This window comes from Onychostoma macrolepis, chromosome 03 (assembly GCF_012432095.1).
Source record: "Onychostoma macrolepis isolate SWU-2019 chromosome 03, ASM1243209v1, whole genome shotgun sequence".
NCBI lineage: Eukaryota > Metazoa > Chordata > Actinopteri > Cypriniformes > Cyprinidae > Onychostoma > Onychostoma macrolepis.
The window spans coordinates 10,053,393-10,066,160 of record NC_081157.1 but is presented as its reverse complement, the minus strand read 5'-3'; the positions used below and the strand labels follow the sequence as shown (position 1 = coordinate 10,066,160).

At 40.5% G+C, this 12,768-nt stretch overlaps 1 protein-coding gene across 1 annotated transcript; it reads left to right on the top strand.

The window, feature by feature from the left end:
* The first annotated feature begins 462 nt into the window (after positions 1 to 462).
* LOC131537563 (uncharacterized) lies at positions 463 to 12,410 on the top strand. The gene is made up of 8 exons (XM_058771110.1): positions 463 to 584; positions 3,308 to 3,587; positions 3,696 to 3,841; positions 4,095 to 4,368; positions 4,476 to 4,615; positions 5,074 to 5,165; positions 11,258 to 11,351; positions 11,456 to 12,410. Exons 1-8 carry the CDS (start codon positions 497 to 499, stop codon positions 11,476 to 11,478), a joined length of 1,137 nt encoding a protein of 378 aa, XP_058627093.1. The 5' UTR covers positions 463 to 496; the 3' UTR covers positions 11,479 to 12,410.
* Positions 12,411 to 12,768: the final 358 nt, after the last annotated feature.

Here is a 12,768-nt window from a genome sequence, read left to right as displayed (position 1 = left end):
ACATGTAGCTGATGATGAGTAAGAAAGATTAGTTTGGTAAAGGTCTTCTGCAGTAGTAGATGATTTCTTATTGGCCTTTATTGATGATTTTTTTCCAGAGAATGTAGCACTATGGGGCAAATCTAGTCAGTCATCAATTTACGATGGATGTTATTCTGGATTGGCTCTTGATGGATTGTTGACCAGCTGGTCCCACACTAACACTGAAACCAACCCATGGTGGAGAGTGGATCTACTGAAGGTATACAGAGTGAACAGAGTGACCATCACTAATAGACCGACCTTTGATTATAGGCTTAACGGAGCGGTGATTCGTATCGGGAACTTTCTTGACATTTACAGCAACACCATGTGAGGATTTCTTTCTTTTGATTTGATTTCTGTGGCTGAAGTGAAGAATGAACAGAAACAGATAACAGATGATCTTTCTGTCTGTAGATGTGGTGTGATTTCTACTCTTGGAGCCGGTGCCACGGCCACTTTCTCATGCGGTGGGATGGTGGGTCGTTATATGGTTGTTCATATTCCTGGAAATCAGATGATTCTTAATATTGTTGAAGCTGGAGTCTACGGGTATTTGGCAGGTAATTTGTTTTTGTAGAGCACTTTACTGAATGTAATAAATACTTTTTTACTAACTTACTTTAAACTCATAGTTCACCAGAAATCACGCTCATGTCTTTCCAAACCAGTATGACAGTATTCATGCTTTACTGGCATCTTATGTACAGATGATTCTGATAAACGTGGGGCTTGAGCATATAACAGGGATGCAAACTCATCATGGGTGAAAAAGGTGACAAAGACTCTAGAGCTGTGCAGTAAAATGCACTTTAAACTTTAAAGATTGACATTTCATTCATGAAGATGACATGAAAAAAATGTGTCTCCTGGTGGAAAACAAAGATTTGTAAGATGAAAATGACATGAAATTACCAGTACAACCAGTAGATGCCAGCAGAGCTCATTAGCTCAGTTGCCATTTCCAAATATGGATGCTTTATTCAAATGTATGTTTATTATTAGTGAAACCATAGTCAACAGAGCATGAAGACTAGATATGATTCAAAGGTCATAGATGTTTTTCAAATAACTTGTTCATGTCTATTAGACACATGAAAAAGAACATAGAAATACCAGGTTCCCGTTACTTCTCTTTCTTTGCACTTAGCAATTTACTTACACAAGCCTGTTTACATTATCTGCAGGACAGGGCAGCTCACTTCTGATGAACATGCAAAATGTACATTTATTATTTATTATTAGATTTGTTTGCTTCTCTGTGCCCACATACTGCAATTTGATGCAGCCAAATTCTCAATAAAACTGTTTTCATTGTTATATTTTACTGATTCTGCTGTCAGACAACTGAATTAATATGAAATAGTGACTGAAACGTGACCCATTAAGACTACATAACCAGCTCTAAAAGTGCTGCTCCTCAGCTGCTCGCAGAACAGAGCAGACACAAAACCTTGTGCTCGTGCAGCAGTAACGGCGAGTCTCAGAAACTAAATAAGGTTTGTCCAATTATGTGTTATGTATTGTTGCTAGGTGCTTTTTTGAAAAAGTCTCTGAATCTAGCGACAAAGTTGCTAAGTTGGCAACACTGTCAGCATCTCCATTTCTCCAACTACGGGCTAGGCAACGGGTCAAACAGAAAATGTGTGCTGCGTTAATGAAATTAGTTCCGTTAAAATGAGTTTGCCTTAACGCATTAATTTTGACAGCTCTAATTATTTAAATACTTAACTACAAATTTAGTTACTTTTTAATGGTATAAACATTAAATAATGCATTAAATATTTAGACACTTCTTAGATTTAATGTAAAAACACAATTTTTCAAACATTGCCTTAAAAGGGACTCATCTTTAAGTTGCTTTTTCACAGACAGGGCTTAGACTAAACCAGGATTAGGCTATAGTTCAATTAGGACATTTAAGTAATTTTAAGTAATTTAAGTAGAAAAAAACATTGCTGTGTGCATTTTGAGACAAAACAAAGGCACTGATATATTTTAAGATCAGTCAGTGCAAGTTTCTTTCAGTTGAAACAGCCCAGGCTTATATTTTAGTCTAGGACTAGGCTTAAGCCTTGTCTGTGAAACCAGGGGTTTAAGTTTTATCTTTAATTGTAGAAGCTACTATTCAGCTAACACAGACTTGTTGCTGCTGTAGTTTTGTTACTCTGAATTTACTCAGCATCACTTAATGCACAGCTCTATTTTGACATCGGCTTGTCAGTTCATTCTGTCCATTGCTACAGTTATCACCGTTAATCATGGAACAATTTAGCAGATTCACTCACGTAATGTTTTACACTCGTGGTTGTTAATCCTGAAACAGTATATGTGGACGTTTGGTCCTCTTAGACAAACAAAACTTTTTTTCAAATTGTGAACAGATTATACAGAGAAACTGAGCAAAGGGCGCTTCCCTTATAGCGCAACTGACTGAGATTACTCGCGTGAAAACTACACAATGAATCTCTTATTTACATTCTGTATGCTTTCTTTTTCTATAATGGGAAGATCTGCGAACGCGAAGAACTAAATAAACTTGCGAAAACAAAAATGAGTTCAGAGCGGATTCTGACTAGCCTACAGTAAACACCTCTGATTGGCCATTGCTTTCAACAGAGATGCCTGTGATTGGCTACAATACTAAACGCTGCAGAAACATGTTGTAAATATAAACTTTTGGTTTTGTAATTCGAAACCAGAGCATGCGCACAACACCACACAGGAGCGTTTGAAAGCAGGTGAGTTCGAGCAGGTACAGAATTGAGTTGGTAGTAATGGTACTGTAAAGCCCCCAACAAACTCACGGATCTACACGAATAACACAAATTACCCATTTTGAATTAAAAACAGTGAATTTCATTGAAAGGTGACAAGTTTGCATGCCTGACATAATGTTACAAAGTGGGGAAAATATTAATGCGGTTATTAAAAAAATTCTGTTAATTTATCATGTTAAACAGTCCACATTTGTCAGACAAATCAACAGTCAACTTTCTTTTCATTCCAAATGGGTGTTATTGAAGATATTGGTTATATTTCCACCAGATTGTTGGTACTAATGATGTAATGAATAACTAGGGGCGTCTAATAATTTTGTATATACAGTGGTTGTGAAGGATGTTGTTAGACAAAAAGTCATTCTGTTTGTAATTCCGTTTGGTGACAGAAGGCTAGTTGGTGCAGAAATTACATGCTTCACCATCATCTCCTGCACTGTTGTTCTCAAATTTTATTTGAATTGTGCGTAAACATGGGGCACGACGGGTTTTTATTCATTTTCCAGGAAATCGGGCAATAGGAGGAGCCACTATACAGTCGTCAACATCTGCAGACTGGGTTGCTGAAAAGGCCGTTGATGGTAATCGAGGTCTCCAGCAGTTGTATACGGGATGCTCCTCAACCCTTAATGAGACAGACCCGTGGTGGAGGCTGGATCTGCATGATGTCTACCGAGTTAGTAAAGTGGTCGTCACTAATAGAAAAGACTGCTGTGCAGAACAAATAAATGGAGCAGAGATTCGAATCGGAAACTCTTTGGAGAACAACGGCATCAACAATCCCATGTGAGAAACTTGAGGTTGAAAGAGCGTGAGACATCAAGGACAAATGTGAAGGATTAATGCAGATATGACAGAATTTTTTATATCCTTCATGTGTTTCTCTGTCTGTAGATGTGCTGTTATTCCTGCTATTCCAGCAGGTAAGTCCTACAACTACTCATGTGATGGACTGGATGGACGTTACGTGATTATTCATGTTCCTGGAGACCGGAAGATTCTTGCGCTTTGTGAGGTTGAAGTCTACGGGTATTTGGCAGGTAATTCATTGTTGTAGAGCATTATATTTAATATTATACATTAATATATAATTCATGTAATATCATGCCATACTTGAAACGTATTATAAAGGAACACAAAATCATAATTTTCACAATTCGGTTTGGTGAGGGTAGTTGATGCAGTAATAACTCACTTCACCTCCAGTCGTTGTTCCTCAGTAATCTTCCCCTCTGCTGCAAACTTTGTGCATCAAGATGAGTCGTGACATTTTTTTCATACATTTTTTTTTAGAAAATCTGGCAGTAGCTGGAGCTGCTATACAGTCGTCAACATCTGTGGACTGGTTTGCTGAAAAGGCCATTGATCGAGGTCTCCAGCAGTTGTATACGGGATGCTCCTCAACCCTTAATGAGACGGACCCGTGGTGGAGGCTGGATCTGCATGATGTCTACCAAGTTAATAAAGTGGTCGTCACTAATAGAAAAGACTGCTGTGCAGAACAAATAAACGGAGCGGAGATTCGCATCGGAAACTCTTTGGAGAACAACGGCATCAACAATCCCATGTGAGAAACTTGAGGTTGAAAGAGTGTGAGACGTCAAGCACAAATATGAAGGATTAATGCAGATATGACAGTATTTTTATATCCCTCATCTGTTTCTCTGTCTGTAGATGTGCTGTTATTCCTGCTATTCCAGCAGGTGAGTCCTACAGCTACTCATGTGATGGGATGGAGGGACGTTACGTGAATCTGATCATTCCTGGAGACAAGAAGATACTCACTCTGTGTGAGGTGAAGGTCTATGGAGAAGGTATACATCAGTAATATTGGTTTATAATAGAGTGGGGGAACTATGACGTCACTTTGTAGGCGGATCGGCGGTTAGCATGAAACTGGTTCCTCGACAAAAAGCCAATAGGATTTTTCCATAGGCTTTTGGATTATCGCAAAAAATAAGCTCTGTGTTCAATCATAGTTTATGAAATTTACACGTTTTGTCCATCAAGATAATTGTCACAAATATAACTTTGGAACGATGGAACCGGAAGTGCTAAAATGCACTCGCTTCCAGGTTTTTGCCTACAAAGTGACATCATAGTTCCACCACTCTATATATCAGATAATAATGTCTTCACATCATCAATTTTTGTCAATATGACGCAGTGAGGAGTGTGGATAAGTTTTAATAAATGCAAGCTCATTTGTAGGGAGCAAACCATATTTCTCAGGATTTTTTATGAATTTACATATATGATTATATTTTTCTAGGTCCCTGTTTAAAAAGATCATTTGTAAAACTGCTGTTTCACTCCAGCAAAGATTTGACCGACTCTACAATGAGAGAAAACGTTCTGAAACAGGTGAGGAAAAAAAAAGTAACAATTGATGAGAAAACCAACACTTATTGCATTGTTAAAGGGGTCATATAATACGATTTCACCTTTTTAACTTGTGTTAGTGTGTAATGTAGCTGTGTGAGCATAAACAACATCTGCAAAGTTATGAAGCTCAAAGTTCAGTGCAAAGGGAGAAATTGTCTTTTACAGAATTAGCAAAGCATCGCCTGCAGCGAACGGCTGCTAAGAGACTACAGCAAAATACTTCCGGGTTAGTGACATCATAAACCCAGATAAACCCCGCCCCCGGGAACATGCAACGAAGGGGGCGAGGCCATGCTGCGCTGATTGAACTGGATTCACATTTAATTATAAGTTACTGAAACTCTATAACTCTGGCTTGCTCAGTTGGGGACACTTAATTTCTAGCGATTATCGCCGATTTGATTGCACAGCTACTATTTAAACTAAACTGAGCTAGACAATGACATCTCTGAATTCAATAATGAAATGCCTTTAACTGAAAATTGAGTGTTTAATCTTATCATTATACATTACTGACACTCTATCCTCCAATTTGATACTGTTAAGTGCTTTGACACAATCTGCATTGTAAAAGCGCTATATAAATAAAGGTGACTTGACTTGACTTATCCTCCAATTTGATACTGTTAAGTGCTTTGACACAATCCGTTTTGTTAAAAGCGCTATATAAATAAAGGTGACTTGACTTGACTTAATCTAGAACTACAGTAACATCATGTTCACACAGCGCACACAACGCCTCTGCACTTCCGATTTCTCCCAATATGGGGACTGGAGACTTGTCAGTCAATAAATGGGAAAATAAAGTTTTTTTCCCCCAATAATTAAACCCTGCGCTTTCAGAGTTGGTATTTTGGCTTTATATAGGACCAGACACTTAATTTCTTAAAATCATACTCAAATGGAGTTAACAAGGTCTTTGACGACCGAATGACAGAGATCTGTCCATCATTAGAACGGCCGCATCTGAGGCAGTAAATAAATAGCATCACATTTTCATTAGTTTGCAGGTTTAAAGTTTATTGTAGCTATATGGGCACTCAGTTTATCTTGTTGTTTAATACATTTGACCAAAATCTCACGATATAAAAGACGAACCGCTATGCACAGGATATTTAAAACGTACAAATGTGTATTGCCTACAATAGGGTGCATCAAAAAACACAATTCTTGAATTTTGATATGGCTGGGTGCTAAAAGTGTTCCAATATTTGTAGAAACAACACATGCAAAATATTTTTCCAGTACATGATGATTTAGGGGTGCCACCGCACATCTGTTTTTGTTGGATAAAGTGGTTAACAGTGCTCAATGGTCGCCATGGAGATCTGAGGTAAACAATACTACAGCTCAAGAAAACTGAGGTGATCTTTCTGTTTGAGGTGATCTTTCTGTGTTGTATGTATGTGTATGTAATATAGTAGTATGTATTATTACATATTACTATCATATCTGTAGTTGTGTCTTTGTATACTTATTTATCATAAGTCATTTTTATAGGTATTTGGTGCTCATTACATCTAGCTAACGTTAGCTAGTAACAGTTTGCCAACCACAGTTAGCTGTCTATGTTAACTAAGCTTAATAGCTTAACATCAACAGTATTCTAGAGTGGACAATGTCATATTCAGTGTATAGATGTCTCATGTTTATTGAGAGTAGCATTGTAGTTGTTACAATAAATTAACATTTTAAATACAAGCATATTTGCAAGCACAGCTAGCTACTCTGGTAGTGATGTAACGGTAAGTTATGATGAAGTTAGACTATGTACAGCTAAAATTTGAGGCTTTTGCAAGAATGGTTCATCATAATTGAGTGATATTAAGTATGGTAAGATATGATTTTAAACACTATCCTTGAGCTTGTATCCTTTTCATTCTCAAACACTGCACAACACAACCCACCCCAGGATCCAGCTCTCCTAAGATGCTGCCCTCACCAACTGGTCCCTGCCAGACTAGCAGCATCACCAGTGAGGATGGCATCATCACCGGCGCCAAATTGCCAACTGGTCGTCAGATCTTATGCTGCATGCTTGCCAAGAAACCTGGTGGAAATGGACCGTTGTCGCAGTTCGAGGCAGCCAAGGTTGTCCTGGAGCAGGTGAGGCCATTTTACAAGAAGGCCAACATCCCTATGGTGAGCGACAAGCGTGCGTGCCACAAGATGGTAGACTTAGTCAATGCTAACAACAAGCTGCGGAAAATCTCCCAGGCCAAGCGCTCCAGTGAGACTACAGCGAAACAATTGGAGAAAATGGAGTGCAGACTTGATGCCACATTTCCGCTGTGGCCTCCAAATGTTGAAAAGCTGATTGATAACCCAGAAGACCTAGCTTTCTTGGCCAGCATGAAGACTGACAGAGTGGCCACATTTGGTGTATTGGACAAAAAGCTGCAGCTCAAGGTGAAGCGGCGAGAGAAGCGTCAAGCTTCCGCAGCAGCCAGGCAGTCCCGCTGTGAAAAGGAGCTGGAGGAGATGACGGCAATGTCCAGCTTGGAGTTGGAGAGTGATGAGGAGTCAGAGGAGGATACTAACACAGTCTATCCACCATCTGAGGGCGAACCATCCCACAAGCATAAGAAGACTGGAACAAACGTCTTCATTCCACATGACATCCTTAGCCGACCAAGTGTCGTGTCACTGGCTACAAGGTTGAAGATGTCACCAATGCAACAGGCTGCCTTCACGCGTGGCCTTGTTGCAGAGTCAGGCGGTGAATGTACACATCTCTCTGCATCTTACGCAACAGCTGACCGAGCACGTCGCCAAGTGCTAGAGACAATCAGTGAGGAACAGCACAAGCAGTGGACACCACCTCCATTGTGCACCCTACACTGGGACAGCAAGTTAACACCGATGCTCAGCAATGTGCACCAGTTGGAGGAGCGTCTTACAGTGGTGGTTGGAGATGCAGAGCGGCTGAAACTGCTTGGTGTCCCGGCATATAAGAAGCAGACCAATGAGGCATGTGGAGTGATCATTGCCCGGTTGACATGCAAGTTGCTGCAGGACTGGTGCTGCACTGACCAGGTTGTCAACATGGCATTTGACACCACTGCGTCAAACACCGGCCATCTCACAGCAGCCTGCATTGCCATACAGCTCTCACTGGGCCGACCACTGCTTTGGTCTGGGTGCCGGCACCACATTGGTGAGGTCCTCCTGAACCAGGTTTTCAGAGACCTGATGGTGGAGTCATCACGCTCGCCAGAGGTTACCTTGTTCACACGTCTGAGAGAGAAATGGAACCTGTTACCACAAGAATCCAGCAGCCAATGGTCCCGCTACATTTCTGGCAACACCGAGCAACCACTCCTGGGCAATTTACGTGCTGAACTTGTCAGGTGCGCAAAAGAAGTCACTGACCACAAGCGAGGTGACTACCATGAGTTTGTGTAGCTGTGTCTTGTGTTTCTGGATGCAGATGGTGAAGAGCAGACTGCAGTGACCTTCCAACGACCGGGAGCGCTCCACAAGGCACGATGGATGGCCAAACTGCTCTATACTCTCAAGCTGGCTTTGATGGAGCAGCACATCGCGTTGTTTCCCCAGGGCACAATCACCACACGGCAGCAGGTGCCGAAGATTCGGGCATTTGCCATTTTCATTACACACATCTATGCAAAGTGGTGGTTGACCTGCGAGAAAGCTGTAGATGCTGCCTGGAATGACCTGACACTCTACCACCACCTGCAGGACCTGCAGGCATACAAGGCTGTAGATGAGGGAATTGCAGCATCAGCGATCAAGGCGCTGGAGAGGCATCGCTGGTACTGACAGGTGAGATGCTACCCCTGGCTCTCTTCAGCAGCAAGGTGCCCAATGATGACAAGCGTGCACTTGCCAGAGCGATCTTGGAGCACAAGCCCGCTGATATCCCCATGAACATCCCTGAGCAGCGCTTTGGCACTGGCTTTGGCAAGCCAAAGTTCCCCACCCAACCAACCAACCACCAGCTTGGCTGACCTCGCCAATAAGAATTGCTGGTTTGGGATGCACCAGCTGCACATTGATCCAGAATTTATGTCTCTCGATGTGAAGGAATGGGCGACCAATGCTGCGTTCAAAAAAAGTGAGGTCAATGTACGTGCAATGAACGTGGTCAATGACTGTGCCGAGCGTGGCGTCAAGCTCACATCCGACTTCGTAACAGTGGCAAGGAAGGAGCAGCACCTGCAGAATGTGCTGCAGGCAGTTGAACATGACTGCCACCAACAGCCAAACCTTCGCCGCTGCAAACACAAGCTAATCCCTGAATAGGACAGTTACTCTTGGGTGGCGGATGGGGAGACATATCTGGGGGGAGACGCACTGGCTAGGTTCAGAGTTCAGGTTCCATTTCATCTCTCTTTCTCCCTGGTGATGTTGCTCATTGGAGCAGACTCTGGCACAGACTGAGCAATTAAGTTTGAAGTTTAGTTAGTGTCAGCTCTTACCATTAGGCCCTGTTAGTTGCCAGTGAGTTAGCCACTAGAGAGGGTTTGTTCTTATAAGTGTGTCAGTATTGCCCCTTGTGTTTAACAATAAAGTCAATTAAACTTTATGTGTGTGTCCGACATCCATCACTGCTGCACAAAATTCAGGTTAAGACCACGTGAACATGTCCCATTGACCTCCATTCATTTTGTCTATAGGACAAATGAATGGAGAATCTGTAAAGTTGAATTCTGAGAAATGCCCAAGTTGCACAAAGGGCAAACAAACAACTTTTACTTTGATAACCCTATAGAACATGTTACTGTATAAAAGTATAAAAGAACATTTTTCGAAATTTCGCCAAAGTTCATGTGTTAGGTGGCACCCCTAAATCTCAGTGGAATTCCTCAAAACTTTGCAAAAGTCATTTTTATGTTAATTGGAACAAAATGCAATGCCAGCCAAATTGACATTTTGAAATTAAAATTTCCCATTCAAATTTGATGCACCCTAGCCTACAACTAGACACCAAATGCTAAGACAGACTGCTCTTTAAACATACAAAAACATTATCCCTTATAGACAGTGTTTCTTGAGTAAAGGAAACGCTGCTCTTATTCAAACATCAGTTCTTTATTTAGCTAACCTTGCATTCTGAAGAAGTAGACGTCTGTCTTCAAACTGCGCGTCGCTTCATTCTGAATGGAGGCGGGGTGGAGTTATGAGGTTTGACTGACAATTTGAGGATCCAATGGCGTTACGAGGTTTAGTCACAAGCTCTTTTGAATGCTTTTCATTGGTTAAATATTTGTAAACCCCACAAACAGACATAACGATGACCAGTAGCACTGATTTAAAATAATAATAACGAAACATAATAGAGATATGGAATTTTAGATAATTTTCCACGGCACACCCGACAACCTGTCACGGCACTAGTGTCCCGCGGCACAGTGGTTGGGAAAAACTAGTTTAGAGGATGAGATTCTGCTGAGGTTTCATTGGCGAGGAGGGCTTTATATTGGACTGAATCAGGATCAGATCGATGGAGGTGATGCCAGAACTGAACACATCTCTTCTGGATCTCAATCTTCAGTGGGTATTAAGCCTAATTATTATATGTGCATCTCTTTCTCTCTCTCATTCAGATCGGCTCAGCTGCTCCAACAATGAACTTTACCATTTATACAGTTTTCACACAGCTATGACAAGCATTAAACATGGACGGTTGCCGTACTGTATTAAAGCTTTAATCATGATAAAACCGTATATTAAAAGCTAACATAAGAAATAGCATAATAACAGCATATCTAAAAGTATGAGACAACAACAAACAAAAAACATAGGCCTACCATTAAAAGCCGTGCTCTGTGTGATCCTCTTCACTAATATCCTCTGCGTCTCAATCGAGCTCAAATTGATAAGCAGTATAGACGACGCCATTGTTTACAATACAACCGGAGGCGGTTTAGCCAATCACAACACACTGGTCCAAGCTAACCAATCAGAGCCCATCGTGTATTTTTGTTAAAAACAAAATCAGCTGCTGTTCTCCTGTTTTTGGACATGACACGAGAAAAGAGGAGAGGAAGATTTGAATATCTTGTCATATTCTGATCTAATCAGTTCAGTATGAATGTTATTTCCAGTTGGGATCTGCTCTTGCTGATAGAGGAATCACAGACGTGACACTGAGGTGGACTCAAACCCCTAAACAGGAAGTGAAGCAGAACACTGACAAAAGTGAGTGTGTTCTCACAACTGTACAATAACTTATGACATATGCTGCACAAATAGGAATGATTATAAAATTATGATATGTAATAGCAAAAATGTTTCATTTACAGGTCGCTGTGATACAAGACGATAATTCCCTGGAAATCAACAGTGTCTCTGACTCACTAAATTCACATTCATTCAGTGTCTTCATAATTTATGAAAGCTCGTTTCCACCACTGAATAAAAAATAAAACAAGGGACTTGTGACTTTTTATCTCACAATTCTGACATAAAGTCCATTCTGAGGGGCAAAAAAGAGAGACTATTTTCTTACAATTCAAGTTTATTACTCAGAATTACGACTTTATTTCTCAGAATTGTGAGAGACGTAACTATGCTCGACAGCCGGACAACTTTTTTTGCGATTGGTGCGAGAGGGTTTTGGCTTGCAGAACTTCGCACACTAGATGAGAAACAGAATTATAATGCACTACAGTCTGTAAGATTGTACTTTTTACATCCTAGTCTGTACATTTTAATATTAGAAACCATACTAATTGCATTAGTTAGCTTAAAAAATGCATAATATATCTGTTATCTATGAATTTGGATAATTGATTTTTAGAATAGAAATCATGGTTCTCCCACGATTCTGAAAACAAAATATTAGACAACCAAACAAAATAATATGTAGGCTAATTTTCTTGAGGTTCTGACAAAATGTTTTATTTAATGTTAGAAATGAGTCTATTTAAAAATATGTATTAATTTAAATGAATTCATGATGTAAAAAATCATTTGAAATAAATGAATGAAGACTTCCTCCAGAGTTTTTGAACGAATCTCTTGAATGAATGATTCAGAAATCAAATACATTTGAACAATCACTGGTCACCACCTACTGGCATAATCCCAGCCAACATTGATATGTGGGCCCCATATGGGTTATACCCGGGCAGCATGGGTTCCATGTGGGCATGGGCTGAAAATGGGCAATTCATGTGGGTCCCATATAGGTTTGACCATATGGGACCTTTATGGGATCTATGTGGGCAAAATTATTTTACACTTAAAATACATCCTTTATACCTTTTTTTTTTTTTTTTTTGGTTAATAGTCACTTTTTAACAAAGAATATAGATTTTATATTTACATTGCCCCCCCAGAAAGAATTTGTGCCCCCCCAGTTTTCTTAACCAACTTTAATTATTTAGATCGGGAATAGATAATTATTTTGAGGAGCATGTGCACACCGTCTGAGCGCATATGATGCATTTTGATTTGCGCAGATCGATCAGCGTCTGACTTGAAGCAGTGTGTGTCAAAGCAGGCAACAGCAAGAGCGATTCGAGCAGACACTGATTACGGTCATCGCAGTTTCTCTGGCGCTGCTGGCTGCACGAGCTCTGATGACCTCTAATCCACTATTTACCAGACTCAC

Coding starts and splice junctions, on each gene's coding strand:
- LOC131537563 (XM_058771110.1), top strand. CDS start 497: ATGGTGGGTCGTTATATGGTTGTTCATATTCCTGGAAATCAGATGATT. Junction 4,369..4,475: donor AACGGCATCAACAATCCCAT/GTGAGAAACTTG, acceptor CTCTGTCTGTAG/ATGTGCTGTTATTCCTGCTA. Junction 4,616..5,073: donor GGTGAAGGTCTATGGAGAAG/GTATACATCAGT, acceptor ATATTTTTCTAG/GTCCCTGTTTAAAAAGATCA.